This window comes from Oncorhynchus kisutch, linkage group LG8 (genome assembly GCF_002021735.2).
Source record: "Oncorhynchus kisutch isolate 150728-3 linkage group LG8, Okis_V2, whole genome shotgun sequence".
NCBI classification, from domain to species: domain Eukaryota; kingdom Metazoa; phylum Chordata; class Actinopteri; order Salmoniformes; family Salmonidae; genus Oncorhynchus; species Oncorhynchus kisutch.
Genome location: NC_034181.2, coordinates 25,168,957 through 25,194,176, shown reverse-complemented (window position 1 = coordinate 25,194,176; position 25,220 = coordinate 25,168,957). Strand labels below are relative to the sequence as shown.

The following is a 25,220-nucleotide window of genomic DNA, read 5'->3' as shown; positions in this document are numbered from 1 at the left end:
AGGCCAATTGTGCGTCGCCCCACGGACCTCCCGGTCGTGGCCGGTTACGACAGAGCCTGGGCGCGAACCCAGGGACTCTGATGGCACAGCTGGCGCTGCAGTACAGCGCCCTTAACCACTGCGTCACCCCATAACATAAGGAGACACAAAATGTTAAGTCTTGAGGTTTTGCTTGCCTGAGGTAGAGTATCTCATAAGCTGTAGACCACACTATTTACCAAGATCTATATTTTTCGTAGCTGTCTATTTACCACCACAAACTGATGCTGGCACTAAGACGGCACTCAACAAGCTGTATAAGGCCATAAGCAAACAAGAAAATGCTCATCCAGAGGCGGTGCTCCTAGTGGCTGGGGACTTTAATGCAGGGAAACTTAAATTTGTTTTACCTAATTTCTACCAGCATGTTACATTTGTAACCAGAGGGGAAACAACTTTGGACCACCTTTACTACACACACAGAGACTCATACAGTGGTTCCTCCTTTAAAAGTTGCAGAGTACTGCGGCACAGCTTGCATGGTGCCGCAGAATTCTATGGCACGTTATTTAAGTGTGAACCACTGGTACCATTAAGGCTAGTTAGTGCTGGTTTGTCCACCAGAGGGTATCTTTGAGAAGCATTTGATAGCCTTCAATAATGTCTGTACTAGAGAATGCGTACACGCGGGAGATCGGGGTTCAGTTCCCTGACGGGCAGGAAGGAGTAGGCTGTCCTTGTAAATAAGAATTTGTTTTTAACTGATTCCATATGTGTTATTTCATAGTTTTAATGTATTCACTATTATTCTACAATGTAGAAATAAAGTTTTCCAAGGAAAACGAAAATGCCTCTAGATTTTCGTTATGATGGAACGGAAAATATGGCACTGTACAATGTGATGGTCGGGAGTACAGTACTGGGCTATGTAGGTAAAGAATTCAGTGTCACCTCCCTGACCAAGGCCCTTCTCCCCCGTTTGCTCAGTTTGGCTGGCTGGCTGGCCGGCCGGCCAGCTCTAGGAAGAGTCTTGGTGGTTCCAACTTTTTCCATTTAAGAATGGAGGCCACTGTGTTCTTGGGGACCTTCAATGCTGCACACCTTTTTTGGTACCCTTCCCCAGATCTGTGCTTCGACACAATCCTGTCTCGGAGCTCTACGGACAATTCCTTCAACCTCATGGCTTGGTTTTTGCTCTGACATGCACAGTCAACTGTGGGATGTTATATAGACAGGCGTGTGCTTTCCCAAATCATGTCCAATCAATTTAATTTACCACAGGTGATGCCAATCAAGTTGTAGAAACATCTCAAGGATGATCAATGGAAACAGGATGCACCTGAACTCAATTTCAAGTCTCATAGCAAATGGTCTGAATACTTATGTAAATAAGGTATTTCTGTTTTTTATTAAATTAGCAAACATTTCTAAAAGCCTGTTTTTGCTTTTCATTATGGGGTATTGTGTGTAGATTGCTGGGATTTTTTACATAAAAAAAAAAAAAAATCAATTTTAGAATAAGGCTATAACGTAACAATGTGGAAAAAGTCAAGGGTTCTGAATACTTTCCGAAGGCACTGTAGCTTTTTTTTGTTGCAGATTATTATCATTGACTTATCAACAGCTGTAGCAAGTTGTCCTGCGTAGGAAAGACTCACTGGTACCCTAATTTATAGAAAGACCCATATAGGCTAGTAACACTTGGCCTGGCTAGCAGTTTAGTTTAGGCTAATGGTCACTGGTGTGGGATTTCTCCATTTGTCCTAGAGAGCAGTAGGCTAATATTAGGGCTGGGAATTGCCAGGGACCTCACGAAACAATATTATCACAATATTTAGGTGCCGATACGATATGTATTGTGATTCTATATGTATTACGGCTCGATACTGCGGCTCGATGTTGCTCACTATATGTCTGCTGCAAAGATGAGGGAGCATGAGAAAATCAGTCATGGAAATAAGTGCTCAAAACACGTTGGCTCACTATTTAAAAAGATGAAGAGCAACTACCTAGCAAAAAAATGATCGATACTTGGAGTCAAAGTATTAATATTGTGATATGCAACTACAGTGGGGCAAAAAAGTATTTAGTCAGCCACCAATTGTGCAAGTTCTCCCACTTAAAAAGATGAGAGAGGCCTTTAATTTTCATCATAGGTACACTTCAACTATGACAGACAAAATGAGGGAAAAAAATCCAGAAAATCACATTGCAGGATTTTTTATGAATTTATTTGCAAATTATGGTGGAAAATAAGTATTTGGTCAATAATAAAAGTTTATCTCAATACTTTGTTATATACCCTTTGTTGGCAATGACAGAGTCTTCACAAGGTTTTCACACACTGTTGCTGGTATTTTGGCCCATTCCTCCATGCAAATCTCCTCTAGAGCAGTGATGTTTTGGGGCTGTTGCTGGGCAACACGGATTTTCAACTCCCTCCAAAGATTTTCTATGGGGTTGAGACTGGCTAGGCCACTCCAGGACCTTGAAATGCTTCTTATGAAGCCACTCCTTCGTTGCCCGGCGGTGTGTTTGGGATCATTGTCATGCTGAAAGACTCAGCCACGTTTCATCTTCAATGCGCTTGCTGATGGAAGGAGGTTTTCACTCAAAATCTCACGATACATGGCCCCATTCATTCTTTCCTTTCCATGGATCAGTCGTCCTGGTCCCTTTGCAGAGAAACAGCCCCAAAGCATGATGTTTCCACCCCCATGCTTCACATTAGGTATGGTGTTCTTTGGATGCAACTCAGCATTCTTTGTCCTCCAAACACGACGAGTTGAGTTTACCAAAAAGTTATATTTTGGTTCCATCTGACCATATGACATTCTCCCAATCTTCTTCTGGATCATCCAAGTGCTCTCTAGCAAACTTCAGACAGGCCTGGACATGTACTGGCTTAAGCAGGGGGACTCGTCTGGCACTGCAGGATTTGAGTCCCTGGCGGCGTAGTGTGTTACTGATGGTAGGCTTTGTTACTTTGGTCCCAGCTCTCTGCAGGTCATTCACTAGGTCCCCCCATGTGGTTCTGGGATTTTTGCTCACCGTTCTTGTGACCATTTTGATCCCACGGGGTGAGATCTTGCGTGGAGCCCCAGATCGAGGGAGATTATCAGTGGTCTTGTATGTCTTCCATTTCCTAATAATTGCTCCCACAGTTGATTTCTTCAAACCAAGCTGCTTACCTATTGCAGATTCAGTCTTCCCAGCCTGGTGCAGGTCTACAATTTTGTTTCTGGTGTCCTTTGACAGCTCTTTGGTCTTGGCCATAGTGGAGTTTGGAGTGTGACTGTTTGAGGTTGTGGACAGGTGTCTTTTATACTGATAACAAGTTCAAACAGGTGCCATTAATACAGGTAACAAGTGGAGGACAGAGGAGCCTCTTAAAGAAGAAGTTACAGGTCTGTGAGATCCAGAAATCTTGCTTGTTTGTAGGTGACCAAATACTTATTTTCCACCATCATTTGCAAATTAAATTCATAAAAAATTCTACAATGTGATTTTCTGGACTTTTTTCCTCATTTTGTCTGTCATAGTTGAAGTGTACCTGTGATGAAAATTACAGGCCTCATCTTTTTAAGTGGGAGAACTTGCACAATTGGTGGCTGACTAAATACTTTTTTGCCCCACTGTTCCCCCCCCCCCCCCTCCTGCATCACTAGCTAATATAGTGTTTAACCTGGCCACAGGTCTAACAGTACCATTTTAATTTTTTTACACTGTTTGGACTAAGGCGACCTGCAAAAACGTTTAGGTGGCTCTTCCAAGGATTACAATGGCAGAAAAATCTGACAATAACAGGAAAGAGTGGCTGAGGAGTTTTAAATACTGTTGTTGGAGCTGTGCTTCGCCATGCGGCTGTATACAACCAACCACATTGTTTCACTCCCGGAAGTGCAGCTTCAGAGGCTGGAGAGCTTTGTTACTGACTGAGCCAGGATATTCTTCTCCTCTCGTTCACTTTACCTCACCCTGGTCCTCTTTATCTTGCTTGGTTTCTCTCTTTCCTTCTACCTCTCTCCTCATTTGCTTATGTAATAATAAACTTTGCCTCTTATTTTCATCTGTGATTTAAAACACCCACAATGGTGTGTCATTCATTAAAGCCTTCCCTGCCTTGTATCTGTGTCTGTACACTCTTGCGTTACCCCTCTCCTCCACTACTTGAGCGCTAGCCAGTACAGTAGGCTGGCACTCTCTCCAACCCATGCAACCAACTCTCATCAAGTGCTCACCGTGATCAGGCGGACATGGCATGGTGTGCTGTTATCTCTATCAGCCACCCACACAAAGCCCTCTGTACCTCCAGTCATACCGCCTCTATTCCAGATTGGGATTTGTTATTAGTTTTTTGGGGGCGAGGGCATGCCTGGTTTTGTTTGTCCTGTAGTCCCCTGAGCCAGTTCAGTAGCCACAGAGCTGCAGTGTGTAGAATGTGGCTGTGGCACTGTTCCAAGATGGTAGATTAATGTCAGGTAGCGTTAGTGCAGAAGTATGCCGATCTGACACAGCGGATCTGACTGGTGTGTCGATCTGACAGACCACTCAGATTCTTCAGGCCTGTTGCACTAATTTCCCACTTTCCCAGGCCATTATGGCTCAGCATGGCAGCATTGGACCAACTGATATCTAGGCCTGTATTCACAGTGTCTCCAGAATAGCAGTGCTGATCTAGAATAATAGTGAAGACATCAAAACTATGAAATAACACATATGGAATCATGTAGTAACCAAAATGTGTTAAACACATTAAAATATATTTTAGATTCTTAAAAGTAGCCACCCTTTGCCTTGACAGCTTTGCACACTCTTGGCATTCTCTCAACCAGCTTCACCTGGAATGCTTTTCCAACAGTCTTGAAGGAGTTCCCACATATGCTGAGCACGTGTTGGCTGCTTTTCCTTCACTCTGCAGTCCAACTAATCCCAAACCATCTCAATTGTGTTGAGGTCGGGTGATTGGAGTCCAGGTCATCTGATGCAGCACTTCGTCACTCTCCTTGGTCAAATTGCCCTTATACAGCCTGGAGGTGTGATGGGTCATTTTCCCTACTACAATGTAGAAAATAGTAAAAATAAAGAAAAACCCTTGAATGAGTAGGTGTGTCCAAACTTTTGACTGGTGCTGTACATGTAGAGTTGCTTTTTCTGTGTCTCAACATTCTCTCATGTTTCCTTTGATATCGGCAGGGTAGCCTAGTGCGTTGGACTAGTAACCGGAAGGTTGCAAGTTCAAATCCCCGAGCTGACAAGGTACAAATCTGTCGTTCTGCCCCTGAACAGGCAGTTAACCCACTGTTCCTAGGCCGTCATTGAAAATAAGAATTTGTTCTTAACTGACTTGCCTATTTAAATAAAGGTAAAATAAATACAAATTGATTTGCCATAATACAGTTTGCTGTAATAAAATGTCCTTATGTGCCGTAGAGTCTTAGCATTTACCAGCAGGGTTTTGGTGAAGAATCACATCACTTTACAATTTTAGCAAATCCTCCTTAGCAAGATTGTAGAACAAACAAAGGACCTTACAATGAAGGGCAGATGCAAGGAACTGTTCATTCTGCAATGAAACTCTACAATGAAGTTAAAAAGAGTTCACCCAAATTACGTATTGATTTCCTTACCCTGTGAGCAACCTATGGACAAGATATGACAACAATCCATGCTTTAGTTTAGTTTCCCTGACACTGTTTCCACATGCTACCATTTCAGCATTTGTGGCACAAATCCCATTCAAGTCATGGGACCGTTATTAGCATTTTTCCATGCATCATGTTTAAATCCTCTAAGTGACTTTGTTGATCTTCACAATCCATTTGACATACTTTCTGATGATTTGGACAAAATTATAATATCGGTCCCATGACTTGAATTGGGATTTGTGCAACAAATGCTAAAATGTTAGCATGTGGAAATGATGCCAAGGAAATTAAACCAAAGTCATACCTTGCCCATAGACTGCTTAAAGGGTAAGGAAACCAATGTGTCATTTTGTAATTTGGGTGAAATATCCATTTAAATGAATCAATCAATATGGTTGGGTGACATGGACTGACTTGCCATAATAACATGTTTGTTGTGGTTGTCCACACAGAGACAGTAAGTGCTGACAGAAGAGAGGGAATGGTGTGTTTGTTGGGTTGACACTTGTTGGGTCAGAGTGTTGTCTCTGCTGTGGTGGTTCAGCCTACAGACAGATGTTGACTTGTCATTAGTGGTTGCATGGAGGGGGGAAGGCCTGATGGAGTGAGCAGGACAGAGGAGGCCTGATGGAGTGAGCAGGGCGGAGGAGGCCTGATGGAGTGAGCAGGGCGGAGGAGGCCTGATGGAGTGAGCAGGACGTTGGAGGCCTGATGGAGTGAGCAGGACGTTGGAGGCCTGATGGAGTGAGCAGGACGTTGGAGGCCTGATGGAGTGAGCAGGACGTTGGAGGCCTGATGGAGTGAGCAGGACGTTGGAGGCCTGATGGAGTGAGCAGGGCGGAGGAGGCCTGATGGAGTGAGCAGGGCGGAGGAGGCCTGATGGAGTGAGCAGGGCGGAGGAGGCCTGATGGAGTGAGCAGGGCGGAGGAGGCCTGATGGAGTGAGCAGGGCGGAGGAGGGGAGGCCTGTTTAAAAAATAAAAAAAGATGTGTTATCCTGAATGAAGTTGGACTTTACTGTGACTTTAATAATAACTTCTAACACCCTGTGTGTGTTGAACATCCCCCCCACACATTTTTACAAGGAACTCACTTGTGAAACAAATCTTACTGTAACATTTTATAGGGAACTTAACATTATTCTCAACTGACACTCTACTTGCTGCAAGGTTCAACATCTAAATTGGTGGTTTCAGTTCAGCTTTCAAGGGTGTGTATGATTACTGGGGTAACAAATGCAACAGATGCATTTATATTGTACATTTAAGCGTGATCTCTTTTCTCTCACTCTCCCTCCTGAGCACATGCATGACAATTTGTCTTACAGGATTTCACTCATCTTGACTCGAGACCCAGAATCACCTATAGGCCTACTGTTGAGTTTGTTGAGGACCAAACCCTTGTTCCCTGCCCCATATACTCCTGAACAGTTTACTCTTATGCCCCAAATAGTCTTCTATTAAACAGTTTACAGAAACCTAATGTATTGCCAAAAGGCATGCCTCTCCAACCCCCCTACACTGGTATGTTGGACAGTGAATGTGGGAGCTGGAACAATGGACTCTTCTCTCTGGGTCAGTACCAGTCTATTAACACCACAGACCGAGAGGGTTTATCATCCTCAAGCATGTCAGTCAATTTATAGACAAACTGACGTGTTATGTTATGTCAGTATACATTGACTGACTGAATGTACAGGTAGATTGTGTAGTCTAATTCCTTAGATTAAGATTAGTGACTGGATGCACAAACCAGCCAGTCATGTCAAATACTGTACAGTCAATATAAACCTAAGCCAGCTGAACTTGGATTTAGATATTTTGTAACAGTTGTGGGACTCCTTAATGACCCTTCCACCTGTGCCTTTCACTGAAGGCTTGATGTCATTTTTGTGACTTGCACATGCCTCTCCAGGTGTGTTTGTGTGCACACTTAGTATATTGTAAAATTTAAACCACTGCCACAGTCCTACAATACCTAATCCTTCAATACCATGAAATGTCAGGAAGCAAGGAGGATTCCTACGGATGCAGACATAGACTTAAATAAAGCATGTAGCCAACCTACAGAAAGGTGGACTGTTTTTTTTTTTTTTTCTTTTTTTTTCTTGGGTGACGACTGAGGATTGGATTTTGTCCTGTGGACCATAAGACCTGAAGTGAATCCCAACAATCACCAGAGGAACATTCTGAGTTAGCCTAGGTCTACTGCTGGTTTTCCCTTGACTGTGCTGCTCCTTCGATAAGTACAGGGAAAGCCAATATTGACCTATGTGGTGCTAGCGTAGGCGGCTTGTCAGTCAGCCCGGTAATGGCTCACATGCTCTTAGATCGCAGATCAACACGGGGCAAGGTGATGGACAGACCAAGGTTATGTTTGTTTATATCCGCTTGTATCCATGACGACAGCTTTCATATTGAGAGAACTGTTAACTTGAAGCCAAGGAATGAGCGGGCAACAGGTTCAAAGAGTCAGACTTTGGTCCAAACATTTGCGTTTTGTTATCCATAAGCTCCTCAAAGATGATGAACATATGATGTTCTGGGATCGGTGTCTCTGCTAGTGTTTACCTGGCCTCACAGTTAGCCTACATAGACAGGGCGGGACCCTACACCCTTCCTAACAAATCATCCAAAGGAAACACTGGTCTGTTTCTATAAAAATAACCCTGTGTTATTCTGTTGTGATATCAGTGTCTCTTCCCTATTGCTCCATATGAATGACTGGAGAGCGGTTGCCATTTTGTTGTGAGATCAGTTTCTGTTCCAGTCATTTCCATATAAATGACTGAACAGATGTTGTCATCATTAGAATTAGCAGAACGGGCATCCCCATTCAGTTCAATTATGCCATAATGGGTGGACTGGTGGCCATTATTAGTGTCCCCATAGGAGCAAAGCAGGAAGTATATATTTTGTTCCTTTTCTGAGATCAGTGTTTGTGTGTATACCCAGGTGGATGGAGGCGTGTGTAGAGGAGGAGCTGCCCTCCACCACAGATCTGGAGGAGGGTCTGAGGAACGGAGTCTACCTTGGAAAACTGGCCAAGTTCTTTGCTCCCAAGATGGTGTCTGAGAAGAAGATCTATGACAGGGACCAGGCTCGCTACAAGGTGACCTTTGTCCTCATATATGGAAAGATCTGGTACCGCAGGATACTCCAAGTTAATTTACACTTTTTCAGACTATGAATTTAACGAGACTACATAGTAAAACTGTCACAGACACAGGATCACAACTGGGTGGCAGTGGGCGCTATCTAGTTCCTCCTCCCTCATACCCCACCTTTATCTAGTTTCTCTCCCCCACACCCTATCTAGTTTCTCTCCTCTCCCCCACACCCCACCTCTCTAGTTTCTCTCCTATCCTCTCTCCCCCACACCCCACCTCTATCTAGTTCCTCGCCTCTCCCCCACACCTCCATGGCGTCATAAAGGAAATGTCTAATCCCAGATCCAACGCAGACAGCCCCACTTCCTGTCAACCATCTCCCAAGGGACAGAGTGATGCCCCCTCCCATGTTAAAAACAGCAGCTGTGCTGACAACACACTCACGCATACACTCTCCTTCATCTTTCCGTGTGCCTGCATGTGCACATCCTTGCATGCGTATGATTCCTACCAATAACATGCTATTTCTGATGCACAACAGACTCAGTTGCAGGGATCTAATATTTCTGTTTTGTCTGTGTTTGTCTCCAGCGCACAGGACTTCACTTCAGACACACAGACAACACAGTGCAATGGCTACGGGCCATGGAGTCTGTAGGGCTGCCTAAGGTACGACTAACACACACACACACACACACACACACACTGCCCAAGTCCCTCCTACCAGAGGCATACAGTATCAGAACCTTTTAGTAACTGGTAATATCACAAGGCTGATATGCCTGTTTTATGGATTTCAGTAAGTCAAATGACAGTGGACCATGTCAATTTAAAGCACGCTCTTTGTTCTAGTGCGTCCTTATGGAACACCTTATTGTCATGCCATGTGATGGTAACACTGGAATCGCTCAGAGATGCATGTTTGATGATGATCAACAATTAATTATTCTGTTTTGGAGAAGCAGTACACTTACCAAAGGAGAATCTTTAGGAGTCGACAGACAGCCAATGATATGATACATTGTTTATTCACATGGTTATTATGGCCTCGTCTTGTCATTATTGATGGATTCAAATGTTTCACTATTTGTTTTAATTCAAAATAATGATCAGGGTAGGGGAGTAGGTACGACATGCCAGCAACAAACGCTGACACTACACATCCAAGTATATTGGACCAAATTATGAAAGACAAGAACTGTACTTTTGAATTCCATAAAGTCATTGTAGAAGAGGAGACAAAATTATTGTTGTATATGAACAATGACAAGCCACCGGGGTCTGACAATCTGGATTGGAATATTACTGAGGATAATAGCAGACTGTATTGCCACTCCTATTTGCCACATTTTCAATTTAAGCCTATTAGAAAGTGTGTGCCCTCAGGCCTGGAGGGAAACTAAAGTCATTCCGCTACCCACGAATAGTAAAGCCCCCTTTACAGGCTCAAATAGCGGACCAGACTGTTACAAACCCTTAGTAAACTTCTGGAAAAAATTGTGTTTGACCAGATACAATGCTATTTCACAGTAAACATATTGACAAGACTTTCAGCATGCTTATAGGGAAGGACACTCAACAAGTACAGCACTTACACAAATGACTGATGATTGGCTGAGAGAAATGTATGAAAAATTGATTGGGGGGGCTGTCTTGCTAGACTTCAGTGCAGCTTTTGACATTATCGATCATAGTCTGCTGCTGGAAAAACTTGTGTTATGGCTTTACACCCCCTGCTATAATGTGGATAAATAGTTATGTGTCTAACAACACAGAGGGTGTTCTTTAATGGAATCCTCTCAAACATAATCCAGGTAGAATCAGGAATTCCCCAGGGTAGCTGTTTTGGCCCCTTGTTTTTTGCCAATTTTTACTATTCATATGACACTGGCTTTGAGTAAAGCCAGAGTGTCTATGTATGCGGATGACTCAGCACTATACACGTAAGCTATTACAGCGACTGAAATGACTGCAACACTCAACGAAGAGCTGCAGTTAGTTTCAGAGTGGGTGATAAGGAATAAGTTAGCCCCAAATATTTCTAAAACTAAAAGCTTTGTATTTGGGTCAAAACATTCACTAAACCCTAAACCTCAACTCAATTTTGTAATAAATAATGTGGAAATTGAGCAAGTTGAGATGACTAAACTGCTTGGAGTAACCCTAGATTGCAAACTGTCATGGTCCAAATGTATTGATACAGTAGTAGCTAAGATGGGGAGAAATCTGTCCATAATAAAGCGATGCTCTGCCTTCTTAACAACACTATCAACAATGCAGGCCCTACAGGCCCAAGTTTTGTCGCACCTTGACTACTGTTCAGTCGTGTGGTCAGGTGCCACAAAAAAGGACTTAGGAAAATTGCAATTGGTTCAGAACAGGGAAGCACGGCTGGCCCTTGGATGTACACAGAGAGCTAATATTAATAATATGCATGTCAATCTCTCCTGGCTGAAAGTGGAGGAGAGAAAGACTTCATCACTACTTGTATTTATGAGAGGTATTGACATGTTGAATGCACCGAGCTGTCTGTCTAAACTACTGGCATACAGCTCGGACACCCATGCATGCCCCACAAGACATGCCACTTGAGGTCTCTTCACAGTCCCGAGTCCAGAACAGACTATGGGAGGCGCACAGTACTACATGGAACTCTATTCCACATCAAGTAACTGATGCAAGCAGTAAAATTCGATTTAAAAAACATGTATGAAAACACCTTATGGAACAGCGGGGACTGTGAAGCAACACAAACAGACACATGCATACACACACACATGATAACATACACACTATACATACACATGGATTTAGTACTGTAGATATGTGATAGTGGTGGAATAGGGGCCTGAGGGCACAGGGTGTGTTGTGAAATCTGTGAATGTATTGTAATGTTTTTAAAATTGTATAAACTGCCTTAATTTTGCTGGACCCCAGGAAGTCAGTAGCTAATGGGGATCCATAATAAATACAAATAGATTGCTTTACTTTTGTTCACTGCTACTGTTCCCTTTTGGGAAACACATGGACATCCACAGCAGTCAGTGAGACACACTGACAGGCAAGAATTACATCACCCAAAGGTGTGTGGCAGTTGCCAGGAGGATACAGAGGAATAGTGTCAGACTGCTTCAGGTTGAAAATGAGCTGACAGTCTGAAAGATGTAGTGTGCTCGCTGTGCCTCTTGGCTGCTGCACTGTGCAAGGTATCAGGAGACGTTAATGAAAGACCCATGACTAATGCCTCCTCTGGTTGCTACTTTCAGATATTCTATCCTGAAACGACAGATGTGTACAATCGCAAAAACATGCCCAAGGTGGTGTACTGCATACACGCGTTAAGGTAAGACAGCGTGCATTCCAACACAAGGTGGGTTTTCTATCTGACTCGCCCCCCATTAGGCTTGCTGCTCAGTGCTTACATCATGCCCCTTACTCTTTGTCCAAAGCACACTAGAATATTTCTTGTTTCTTGTCTGCACATTATATTGTGTAGGAGACCTAAGTTTTTAGCTCTTCTGATGTTTGAAGAGCCCTAAAAGCATATCACATAATATTAATGTCTAAATGGGACTTGAGGATCATTTTTGAAAAATGTAACAATGTGTGAAACAAGAGAAGTGAAGATGAATGGAGGAAATTGGTAAAAGATGACATGAAACTAATATCGTCTGTTTCAGTTTATGGTTAAAACATGCTATTTTCACGATTCATGGAACGAAGGTTTGGCAATATGCAGTCATTTCCCAAGCTTGCCATTGTTTTTGTGTGTTTGAATGGATATTGTTTGCGCATGCAATGCTAGGTACAGCCTCAGAACTGATAGGTGACTTCCTGTATACATTAAGTCATTTCCTGCCAACAGACTGCTTCAATTTGTAGGCTTCCTCAAGCTATTTTGTGTCTCCTTTGACAATGTTCTCTTAAGTCTACAAGAGACCACAATGATGTCATTCTCACATAGTATCATCAGGCTCTGTAAGGAAAGCCAGATGTTATATTGGGAGCTGAGGGTGGTAGAAGGGCCTGTCTATCACTCAACTTTTTAGATTTTAATTAATAGCCCTCTCACCATATTTTACTGTGAAGCCTATTTTCTTATGTGCAGTCAGTGTTGACTCTGACTCCTAACTTTCAGTGAGCATTGAAATACCTGTTATATGAAAGAGGAACTGGAATAGGTTTATCTGAGATCATGTTCAGAGGGATTTTACTACACAACCTCAAGCGTTAGGCTTTCTGCTCTATATATATCACACAACCATTATAGCCTATATAACGTTATGGCAGGTTCACACATAACCTATACAGTGGCTTGCGAAAGTATTCGCACCCCTTGGCATTTTTCCTATTTTTTTGCCTTACAACCTGGAATTAAAATAGATTTTGGGGGGGTTTAATCATTTGATTTACACAACATGCCTACCACTTCCAAGATGCAAAATATATATTTTTTTGTGAAACAAACAAGAAATAAGATGAAAAAAAACTTGAGTGTGCATAACTATCCACCCCCCCGCCCCCCTCAAAGTCAATACTTTGTAGCGCTGCCTTTTGCAGCAATTACATCTGCCAGTCTCTTGGGGTATGTCTCTATAAGCTTGGCACATCTAGCCACTGGGAGTTTTGCCCATTCTTCAAGGCAATTGAGGTCTGGGCTTTGACTAGGCCATTTAAATGTTTCCCCTTAAACCACTCAAGTGTTGCTTTAGCAGTATGCTTAGGGTCATTGTCCTGCTGGAAGGTGAACCTCCGTCTGTCTCAAATCTCTGGAAGACTGAAACAGGTTTCCCTCAAGAATTTCCCTGTATTCAGCGCCATCCATCATTCCTTAAATTCTGACCAGTTTCCCAGTCCCTGCCGATAAACAAAACATCCCGACAGCATGATGCTGCCACCACCATGCTTCATTGTGGGGATGATGTTCTCGGGGTGATGAGAGTGTACCTTCCATATGTTTGAGGAGTCTCCAACATTTCCTTTTGGCGAACACCAAACCGGTTTGCTTATTTTTTTCTTTAAGCAATGGCTTTTTTTTCTGGCCACTCTCCTGTAAAGCCCAGCTTTGGAGTGTACAGCTTAAAGTGGTCCTATGGACAGATACTCCAATCTCCACTGTAGAGCTTTGCAGCTTCTTCAGGGTTATCTTTGATCTCTTTGTTGCCTCTCTGATTAATGCCCTCCTTGCCTGGTCTGTGAGTTTTGGTGGGCATGCCTCTCTTGGCAGGTTTGTTGTGTTGCCATATTCTTTCCATGTTTAATAATGGATTTAATGGTGCTGCGTGGGATGTTCAAAGTTTGGGATATTTTTTTATAACCCTGATCTGTACTTCTCCACAACTTTGTCCCTGACCTGTTTGGCGAGCTCCTTGGTGCCGCTTGCTTGGTGGTGCCCTTTGCTTAGTGGTGTTGCAGACTCTAGGGCTTTTCAGAATGTGTGTGTGTGTGTGTGTGTGTATATATATGTATATATATATATATATATATATATATATATATATATATATATATATATTAGAGGTAGACCAATTTATGATTGTTCAACACCGATACCGAAAAAGTCGATACCGATTAATCTATTTGTAATAATAACAATTACAACAATACTGAATGAACACTTATTTTAACTTAATATAATACATCAATAAAATCTATTTAGCCTCAAGTAAATAATGAAACATGTTCAATTTGGTTTAAATAATGCAAAAACAAAGTGTTGGAGAAGAAAGTAAAAGTGCAATATGTGCCATGTAAGCAAGCTAACGTTTAAGTTCCTTGCTCAGAACATGAGAACATATGAAATCTGGTGGTTCCTTTTAACATGAGTCTTCAATATTCCCAGGTAAGAAGTTTTAGGTTGTAGTTATTATAGGAATTATAGGACTATTTCCCTCTATATCATTTGTATTTCATTAACCTTTGACTATTGGATGTTCTTATAGGCACTTTAGTATTGCCAGTGTAACAGTATAGCTTCCGTCCCTCTCCTCGCTCCTCCCTGGGCTGGAACCAGCAACACAACGACAACAGCCACCATCGAAGCAGCGTTACCCATGCAGAGCAAGGGGAACAACTACTAGATGGCTCAGAGCGAGTGACGTTTGAAACGCTATTAGCGCGCGCTAACTAGCTAGCCATTTCACTTCGGTTACACCAACCTCACCTCGGGAGTTGATAGGCTTGAAGTCATAAACAGCGCAATGCTTGACGCACAATGAAGAGCTGCTGGCAAAACACACTAAAGTGCTGTTTGAATGAATGTTTACGCGCCTGCTTCTGCCTACCACCGCTCAGTCAGATACTTGTATGCTCAGTCAGATTTTATGCAACGCAGGACACGCTAGATAATATCTAGTATTATCATCAACCATGTGTAGTTAACTAGTGGTTATGATTGATTGTTGCTAGCTAGCAACTAACCTTGGCTTACTGCATTCGCGTAACAGGCAGTCTCCATGTGGAGTGCAACGAGAGAGAGGCAGGTCGTTATTGCGTTGGACTAGTTAACTGTAAGGTTGCAAGTTTGGATCCCCCGAGCTGATAAGGTGAAAATCTGTCGTTCTGCCCCTGAACAAGGCAGTTAACCCACCGTTCCTAGGCCGTCATTGAAAATAAGAAGGTGTTCTGAACTGACTTGCCTAGTTAAATAAAGGTATAAAACATTTTTATAATAATAAAAAATCGGCAAATCGGCGCCCAAAAATACCGATTTCCGATTGTTATGAAAACTTGAAATCTGCCCTAATTAATCGTCCATTCCGATTAATCGGTCGATCTCTAATATATATACTGAGATCGTGACAGATCATGTGACACTTAGATTGTACACAGGTGGACTTTATTTGATGTTCTCGGTATCAGTATCTCTACTTGCACATTTATCGTCTGCACATCTATCATTCCAGTGTTTAATTGCTAAATTGTAATTACTTCGCCACTACGGCCTATTTATTGCCTTACCTCCCTAATATTACCTCATTTGCACACACTGTATTTAGACTTTTCTATTGTGTTATTGATTGTACGTTTGTTTATTCCATGTGTAACTCTGTTGTTTGTGTCGCACTGCTTTGCTTTATCTTGGCCAGGTCACAGTTGTAAATGAGAACTTGTTCTCAACTGGCCTACCTGATTTTACTAATTATGTGACTTCTGAAGGTAATTGGTTGCACCATATCTTATTTAGGGGCTTCATAGCAAAAGGGGTGAATACAGATGTAGTGGTTTGGGTGTAGCTGGTGCAGAGGAGTCGGGCGCAGGACAGCAGAGATGAGCAACTTTACTCAAATATTCCAATAACATGTCGTAATACCGAGCCCACATTTACAGACCGAACGTACATAAAACAATCACGCACAAAAACCATGGGGAAAACAGAGGGTTAAATAATGAACATGTAATTGGGGAATTGAAACCAGGTGTGTAAAACAAAGACGAAACAAATAAAAAATGAAACGTGAATCGGCGATGGCTAGAAGGCCGGTGACGTCGAACGCCGCCCGAACAAGGAGAGGGACCGACTTCGGCGGAAGTCGTGACAGCAGATGCATGCCCCACTTTTCCGTTTTTATTTTGTATAATTTTTTGAAATGAGTAATTTTTTTAATTTCACTTTCCCAATTTGGACTATTTTGTGCATGTCCATTACATGAAATCCAAATAAGAATCTATTTAAATTACAGGCTGTAATGCAACAAAATAGGATAAACGCCAAGGGGATGAATACTTTTGCAAGGCACTGTATCACGTTATGGCAGGTTCACACATTATAGCATATAGAGTGCCTTCAAAGTATTCACACCCCTTCACTTTTTCTACATTTTGTTGTTTTACAAAGGTGGAATTAAAATGGATTTAATTTTCTTTTTTTGTCAATGATTTACACTAAATACTCTAGTGACAAAGTGGAAGAAAAATTCAAACATTTGTTAAAAATATGTGACAAATTAAACACTAATATATCTTGATTAGATAATATTCAACCCCCCTGAGTCAATACATGTTAGACTCACCTTTGGCAGCGATTACAGCTGTGAGTCTTTCTGGATGAGTCTCTAAGAGCTTTGCACACCTGGATTGTACAATATTTGCACATTATTATTCAAAAAATTCTTTAAGCTCTGTCAAGTTGGCCATTTTCAAGTCTTGCAATCGATTTTCAATTTGATTTAAGCCAAAACTGTAACTCAGCCACTCAGGACCATTCAATGTCGTTTTGGTAAGCCACTCCAGTTTATATTTGGCTTGGGGTTTTAGGTTATTGTTCTGCTCAAAGTTGAATTTGTCTCCCAGTGTCTGTTGGAAAGCAGACTGAACCAGGTTTTCCTCTAGGATTTTGCATGTGCTTAGCTCTATTCCATTTATTTGAATCCTAAAAAGCTCCCTAATCCTTGCCGATGACAAGCATACTCATAACATGATACTTGAAAATATGAAGTGGTACTCAGTGATGTGTTGGGTTGGATTTGCCCAAAACGTAACGCTTTGTATTCGGGACATAAAGTTAATTTCTTTGCCATTATTTTTGCAGTTTTACTTTTGTGCCTTATTGGAAACAGGATGCATGTTTTGGATTTGTTTTATTCTGTACAGGCTTCCTTTTCAAATAAAAGAATACTTGTCACATGTGCTGAATAGAACAGGTGTAAACTTTACAGTGAAATGCTTACTTAAAAGCCCTCAACCAACAATGGAGTTTTAAGAAAATCCATAAATTAAAAGATAAGAATAACAAATTATTAAAGAGCAGCAGTAAATAACAATAGTGGGGCTATATACAGGGGGTACCTGTACAGAGTCATGCCTGGCCGTCAGTGAACAGGGAGTACAGGAGGGGACTGAGGACACACCCCAGAGGGGCCCCCGTGTTGAGGATTAGCATGGCCGATGTGTTTGTGTTGTTACCTACCCTTAACACCTGGGGATAGCCCGTCAGGAAGTCCAGGGTCCAGTTGAAGAGGGAGGTGTTTAGTCCCAGAGTCCTTAGTCTATTGATGAGCTATGAGGGCACTATGGTGTTGAACGCTGGGCTGTAGTCAAAGAATAGTTTTCTCACATAGGTGTTCCTTTTGTCCAGGAGGGAAAGGGCAGTGTGTAATCGAGATTGCATCATCTGTGGATCTGTTGGTGTGGTATGTAAATTGGAGTGGGTCTAGGGTTTCTGGCATAATGGTGTTGATGTGAGCCATGACCAGCCTTTCAAAGCATTTCATGGCTACAGACGTGAGTGCTATGTGTAGGTAGTCATTTAGGCAGGTCACCTTGGTGTTCTTAGGCACAGCGACTATGGTGGTCTGCTTAAAACATGTTGGTGTTATAGACTCAGACAGGTAGAGGTTGAAAATGTCGGTGGAGACACTTGTCAGTTGGTCAGCGCATGCTCGGAGTACACGTCCAAGTAATCCGTTTGGCCCTGCAACCTTGTGAATGTTGACCTGTTAGGTCTTACTCGCATCGGCTGCGGAGAGCATGATCACACAGTCGTCCGGAAAAGCTGATGCTCTCATGCATGTTTCAGTGTTGCCTCGAAGCGAGCATAGAAGTACTTTAGCTCGTCTAGTAGGCTCATGTCACTGGGCAGCTCTTGGCTGTATTTCCCTTTTTGTAGTCTGAAATAGTTTGCAAGCCCTGCCACATCCGATGAGCGTCGGAGCCAGTGTAGTATGATTTGATCGTACTACATCCGTCAGCTCTACCCTTTAGCTCAGTGCGAATGTTGCCTGTAATCCATGGCTTCCTGTTGGGGTATGTACGTACAGTCAATGTGGCGACTACGTCCTCGATGCACTTATTGATAATGCCAGTGACTGTGTGGTGTGATGTGGTGTACTCCTCAATGCCATCGGAAGAATCCTGGAACATGTTCCAGTGTATGCTAGCAAAGCAGTCCTGTAGTTTAGCATCTGCTTCATCTGACCACTTTTTTTTAATAGACTGAGTCATTGGTGCTTCCTGCTTTAATTTTAGCTTGTAAGCAGGAATCAGGAGGATAGAGTTATGGTCAGATTTGCCAAATGGAGGGTGAGGGAGAGCTTTGTATGCGTCTCTGTGTGTTGAGTAAAGGTGGTCTAGAATTTGTTTCACTGGTTGCACATTTAACATGCTGATAGAAATGAGGTAAAACTGATTTAAGTTTCTCTGCATTAAAGTCCCCGGCCACTAGGAGCTCTGCCCCTGGATGAGCGTTTTCCTGTTTGCTTATGAAGGAATGCAGCTCATTGTGCGGTTTTGGTTACAGCATTGGTCTGTGGTGGTATGTAGACAGCTACGAAAAATATAGATAAACTCTCTAGGTAGATAGTGTGGTCCACAGTTTACCATGAGATACTCTACCTCAGGTGAACAAAACCCTGAGACTTCCTTAGATATCGTGCTCCAGCTATTGTTTACAAAAATGCATAGGCCCCCGTCCCGTGTCTTACCAGAGGCTGCTGTTCTGTCCTGTGGATAGTGTCTAACCTGCCAGCTGTATGTTCTTAATGTCTTCGTTCAGCCATGACTCAGTGGTGATGTACGTGCTTTCAGTTTGTCCCATTTACAGTGCTTTGCAAAAGTATTCATCCCCCTTGCTGTTTTTCCTATTTTGTTGCATTACAACCTGTAATGTAAATTAATTTAAAAAATCCCCTAAATAAGATCTGGTGCAATCAATTACCTTCAGAAGTCACATAAAGTCCACCTGTGTGCAATCGAACTAATTAAGTGTCACATGGTCTCAGTATATACAGTTGAAATCGGAAGTTTACATACACTTAGGTTGTATTCATTATAACTCGTTTTTCAACCACTCCACAAATTTCTTGTTAACAAACTATCAAATCAAATCAAATCAAATTGATTTATATTGCCCTTCGTACATCAGCTGATATCTCAAAGTGCTGTACAGAAACCCAGCCTAAAATCCCAAACAGCAAGCAATGCAGGTGTAGAAGCACGGTGGCTAGGAAAAACTCCCTAGAAAGGCCAAAACCTAGGAAGAAACCTAGAGAGGAGACGGCTGCACATTACTGTCTTTTATCGATGGCGGTTATGATTAGATATCTTGTGATAGATTACATAAAATCCTTGAAGAATACCATCATTCTGGCAGTTTACTGGTAAACATTGAAAGTTTCAAGTAATATACCCTCCCTTTGCAACCCTACACACAACAACCCTATCTATGACATCACTAACTATTTATTTTGTTCAGTGTATATTGTTATGATGTTCTCAGTACAGTTGAAGTCGGAGGTTTACATACATACACCTTAGCCAAATACATTTAAACTCAGTTTTTCACAATTCCTGACATTTAATCCGAGTAAGAATTCCCTGTCTTAGGCTAGTTAGGATCAAATCAAATCAAATTTATTTATATAGCCCTTCGTACATCAGCTGATATCTCAAAGTGCTGTACAGAAACCCAGCCTAAAACCCCAAACAGCAAGCAATGCAGGTGTAGAAGCACGGTGGCTAGGAAAAACTCCCTAGAAAGGCCAATACCTAGGAAGAAACCTAGAGAGGAACCAGGCTATGTGGGGTGGCCAGTCCTCTTCTGGCTGTGCCGGGTGGAGATTATAACAGAACATGGCCAAGATGTTCAAATGTTCATAAATGACCAGCATGGTCGTATAATAATAAGGCAGAACAGTTGAAACTGGAGCAGCAGCATGGTCAGATGGACTGGGGACAGCAAGGAGTCATCATGTCAGGTAGTCCTGGGGCATGGTCCTAGGGCTCAGGTCCTCCGAGAGAGAGAAAGAAAGAGAGAATTAGAGAGTGCATATGTGGGGTGGCCAGTCCTCTTCTGGCTGTGCCGGGTGGAGATTTTAACAGAACATGGCCAAGATGTTCAAATGTTCATAAATGACCAGCATGGTCGTATAATAATAAGGCAGAACAGTTGAAACTGGAGCAGCAGCACGGTCAGATGGACTGGGGACAGCAAGGGGTCATCATGTCAGGTAGTCCTGGGGCATGGTCCTAGGGCTCAGGTCCTCCGAGAGAGAGAAAGAAAGAGAGAATTAGAGAGAGCATATGTGGGGTGGCCAGTCCTCTTCTGGCTGTGCCGGGTGGAGATTATAACAGAACATGGCCAAGAACATGGCCATTATAGTTTTGGCATGTCGGTTAGGACATCTACTTTGTGCATAACACAAGTAATTGTTCCAACAATTGTTTACAGACAGAATATTTAACTTATAATTCACTGTATCACAATTCCAGTGGGTCAGAAGTTTACATACAGTAAGTTGACTGCCTTTCAACAGCTTGGAATATTCCAGAAAATGATGTCATGGCCTTAGAAGCTTCTGATTGGCTAATTGACATCATTTGGGTCAATTGGAGGTGTACCTGTGGATGTATTTCAAGGCCTACCTTCAAACTCAGTGCCTCTTTGCTTGACATCATGGGAACGTGAAAATAAATTGGAGAACTCCACAAGTCTGGTTCATCCTTGGGAGCAATTTCCAAACGCCTGAATGTACCACGTTCATCTGTACAAACAATGGTATGCAAGTATAAACACCATGGAACCACGCAGCCGTCAAACCGCTGAGGAAGGAGACACGTTCTGTCTCCTAGAGATGAACGTCCTTTGATGCGAAAAGTGCAAATCAATCCCAGAACAACAGCAAAGGACCTTGTGAAGATGCTGGAGGAAACCGGTACAAACGTATCTATATCCACAGTAAAACGAGTCCCATATCGACATAACCTGAAAGGCCGCTCAGCAAGGAAGAAGCCTCTGCTCCAAATCCGCCATAAAAAAGCCAGACTACAGTTTGCAACTGCACATGGGGGCAAAGATCATACTTTTTGGAGAAATGTCCATTGGTCTGATGAAACAAAAATATAACGGTTTGGCCATAATGACCATAATTTTTGGGGGAGAAGAAAGGGGGAGGCTTGCAAGCCGAAGAACACCATCCCAACCGTGAAGCACGGAGGTGGCAGCATAATGTTGTGGGGGTGCATGGCTGGACTGGTGTACTTCACAAAATAGATGGCATCACGAGGGCGGACAATTGTGGAAATATTGAAGCAACATCTCAAGACATCAGTCAGGAAGTTGAAGCTTGGTTGCTAATGGGTCTTCCAAATGGACAATGACCCCAAGCATACTTCCAAAGTTCTGGCAAAATGGTTTAAGGACAACAAAGGTATTGGAGTGGCAAAGCCCTGACCTCAATCTTATCAAAAATGTGTGGGCAGAACTGAAAAAGCGTGTGCGAGCAAGGAGGCCTACAATCCTGACTCAGTTACACCAGCCAGAATGGGCCAAAATCCACCCAACTTATTGTGGGAATCTTGTGGAAGGCTACCTGAAACGTTTGACCCAAGTTAAACAATGTAATGGCAATGCTACCAAATACTAATTGTGTGTATGTAAACTTCTGACCCACTGGGAATGTGATGAAAGAAATAAAAGCTGAAATCATTCTCTCTACTATTATTCTGACATTTCACATTCTTAAATAAAGTGGTGACCCTAAATGACCTAAGACAGACATTTTTACTCTGATTAAATGTCAGGAATTGTGAGAGCTGAGTTCAAATGTATTTGGCTAAGGTGTATGTAAACTTCCGACTTCAACTATATCCACCTGTTCTGAAAGAGTCCCAGAGTCTGCAACACCACTAAGCAAAGGGCACCACCAAGCAAGCGGCACCATGAAGACCAAGGAGCTCTAAAATACAAGGGACAAAGTTGTGAAGAAGTACATATCAGGGTTGGGGTATAAGAAAATATCAGAAACTTTGAACATCCCACAGAGCACCATTTGAAAGAATATGGCAACACAACAAACCTGCCCAGAGAGGGCTGCCCACCAAAACTCACGGACCAGGCAAGGAGGGCATTAATCAGAGAGGCAACAAAGAGACCGATGGTAACCACGAAGGAGCTGCAAAGCTCTACAGCAGAGATTGGAGTATCTGTCCATAGGACCACTTTAAGCTGTACACACCACAGAGCTGAGCTTTACGGAAGAGTGGCCAGAAAAAAGCCATTGTTTAAAGAACAAAGTAAGCTAACACATTTGGTGTTCGCCAAAAGGCTTGTGGGAGACTCCCCAAACATATGGAAGAAGGTTCTCTGTTCAGATGAGACTGAAATTTAGCTTTTTGTCCACGGAACATGCTATGTCTGGCGCAAACCCAACACCTCTCATCACCCGGAGAACACCATCCCCACAGTGAAGCATGGTGGTGGCAGCTTCATGCTGTGAGGTTGTTTTTCATTGGCAGGGACTGGGAAACTGGTCAGAATTGAAGGAATGATGGGTGGCGCTAAATACAGGGAAATTCTTGAGGGAAACCTGTTTGTCTTCCAGAGATTTGAGACAGACGGAGGTTCACCTTCCAATAGGACAATGACCCTAAGTTTACTACTAAAGCAGCACGTGAGTGGTTTAATGGGAAACATTTAAATGTCTTTGAATGGCCTTGTCAAAGCCCAGGAACTCAATCGAATTGAGAATCTGTGGCATGACTTAAAGATTGCTGTACACCAGGGGACCCCATCCAACTTGAAGGAGCTGAAGCAGTTTTGCCTTGAAGAATGGGCAAAAATCCCAAGGGCTAGATGTACCAAGCTTATAGAGACACCCCAAGAGACTTGCAGCTAAAATTGCTGCAAAAGGTGGCTCTACAAAGTATTGACTTTGGGGTGGTGAATAGTTTTGCACGCTCAAGTTTTCTTTTTTTGTGTGTCTTATTTCTTGTTTTACAAGAAAAAATATTTTGGTATCTTCAAAGTGTTAGGCATGTTGTATAAATCAAATGATACAAACCCTCAAATGTTTTTATTCATTCCAGGTTGTAAGGCAACAAAATAGGAAAAATGCCAGGGGGTGAAATAGTTTCGCAAGCCACTGTATTTTCCAGTGATTGAAGCCAGCACAATGGAAGGCAAGGGCAGATTAGCCACTCCTCACCTGATCTCTTTCTGCGAAACCTACGTTTAACTTTTCCAGCCATTCACGGGATCTGGACCTGTTCAGGTATCCGTAGTTTTTCCCTTGTGTCTGACTCATCGAAGAAGAACTCCTCGTCCAGTTTTAGGTGCGTAATCCAAGTTCTGATGTCTGGGAGGTCTTTTCGGTCATAAGTGACGGTAGCAGCAACAACATTATGTACAAAACAAGTTACGAACAACACGAAAAAACAAAGTAGCATGGTTGTTTAAGAGCCGATAAGACGGCAGCCCTACCCTCCGGCGCCATCTTTATTCAATTCACTCTGTCATTTAGGTTAGTTTTGTGGAGTAACTACAATGTTAATGATCCATCCTATTACATCCATTAAACTCTAACTGTTTTAAAGTCACCATTGGCCTCATGCCAAAATTCCTTGGCAGTTTCCTTTCTCTCCGGCAACTGAGTTAGGAAGGACATGTATCTTTGTAGTGACTGGCTGTAATGCTGCACCAAAGGCATGTTTTAATAACTTTACCATGCTCAAAGGATATTCAGTTTCTGCTTTTTTTTTTATTGTAACCATCTACTAATAGGTGCCCTTCTTTTGTGAGGCATTGGAAAACCTCCCTGGTCTTTGTGGTTGAATCTGTTTTTGAAATTCACTGCTCGACTGAGGTACAGATAATTGAACAGTATGTGTGGGGTACAAATATGAGGTATTCAAAAATCCATGCAATTTATCATGTGACTTGTTTACTCCTGAACGTATTTAGGCTTGCCATAAAGGGGTTGAATATTGACTCAAGACATTTCAGCTTTTCATTTTTTATTAATTTGTAAACATTTCAAAAAAGATGTGTTGGCCAGGGACACATCATCTCAAATGAATCCATTTTACATTCAGGCTGTAACACAACAAAATGTGTAAAAAGTCAAAGGGTGTGAACATTCTGAAGGCACTGTTATAACATTAATGCAGGTTCATACATTATAACCTATATAACGTTATTACAGCTTCACAGCTGTTGCAGGTGTGGGTTGGCCTTAGATTATTACGCTAAAAGGCATTACTGTTAACTTTATTCACGGATTGAAAGTGTGTTAAATGTAGTAAACCCCATGAGTCACTCTCACACAGCCCTCTAACTCCCGCTCTTTTTTCAAAGGTCATGATTGATTCATGTCCTGATTATGCACTGTGCTATCATAAACATCCCACAGGTTTGACGGAGAGCCAAGGTCCAGCAACCTACTGTAACGGCTCTCTGTCCAGTGCTTTTGAACACTGAATAACTGATATAACTGCATAATGTAGTATACACACCCCTGTTAACATCTCTAGAAAATAAACAGCCTATAACAGTGCTTCACAAACTTTTTTGGTTACTGTACCACCAAGTACATTTTTCTCTGCCCAGATTTACCTTGCAGTACCCCCTCATGTGCATTTGACCAGAAAGCCTATGGTCTCATGAGCCATCTCAAGTACCCCCTGTGGATAGGCCATATACCCCCGGGCTCCTAGTAGTACCCCTTGTTGGTACACACTGGCCTACAGGCCGGCCTATACTGAGCTTGCATC

The 25,220-nt window shown here is 42.5% G+C and overlaps 1 protein-coding gene across 2 annotated transcripts in view; it reads left to right on the top strand.

The window, feature by feature from the left end:
• Positions 1–25,220, top strand: part of LOC109896019 (ras GTPase-activating-like protein IQGAP1) — an 84,797-nt gene that overhangs the window by 16,605 nt on the left and 42,972 nt on the right. For both annotated transcript variants that reach the window (XM_020490207.2, XM_020490206.2), the window contains exons 3-5: positions 8,581–8,737; positions 9,327–9,404; positions 12,002–12,078. In XM_020490207.2, coding sequence (XP_020345796.1) covers positions 8,581–8,737; positions 9,327–9,404; positions 12,002–12,078 — 312 coding nt within the window. The remainder of the gene's footprint in view (positions 1–8,580; positions 8,738–9,326; positions 9,405–12,001; positions 12,079–25,220) is intronic.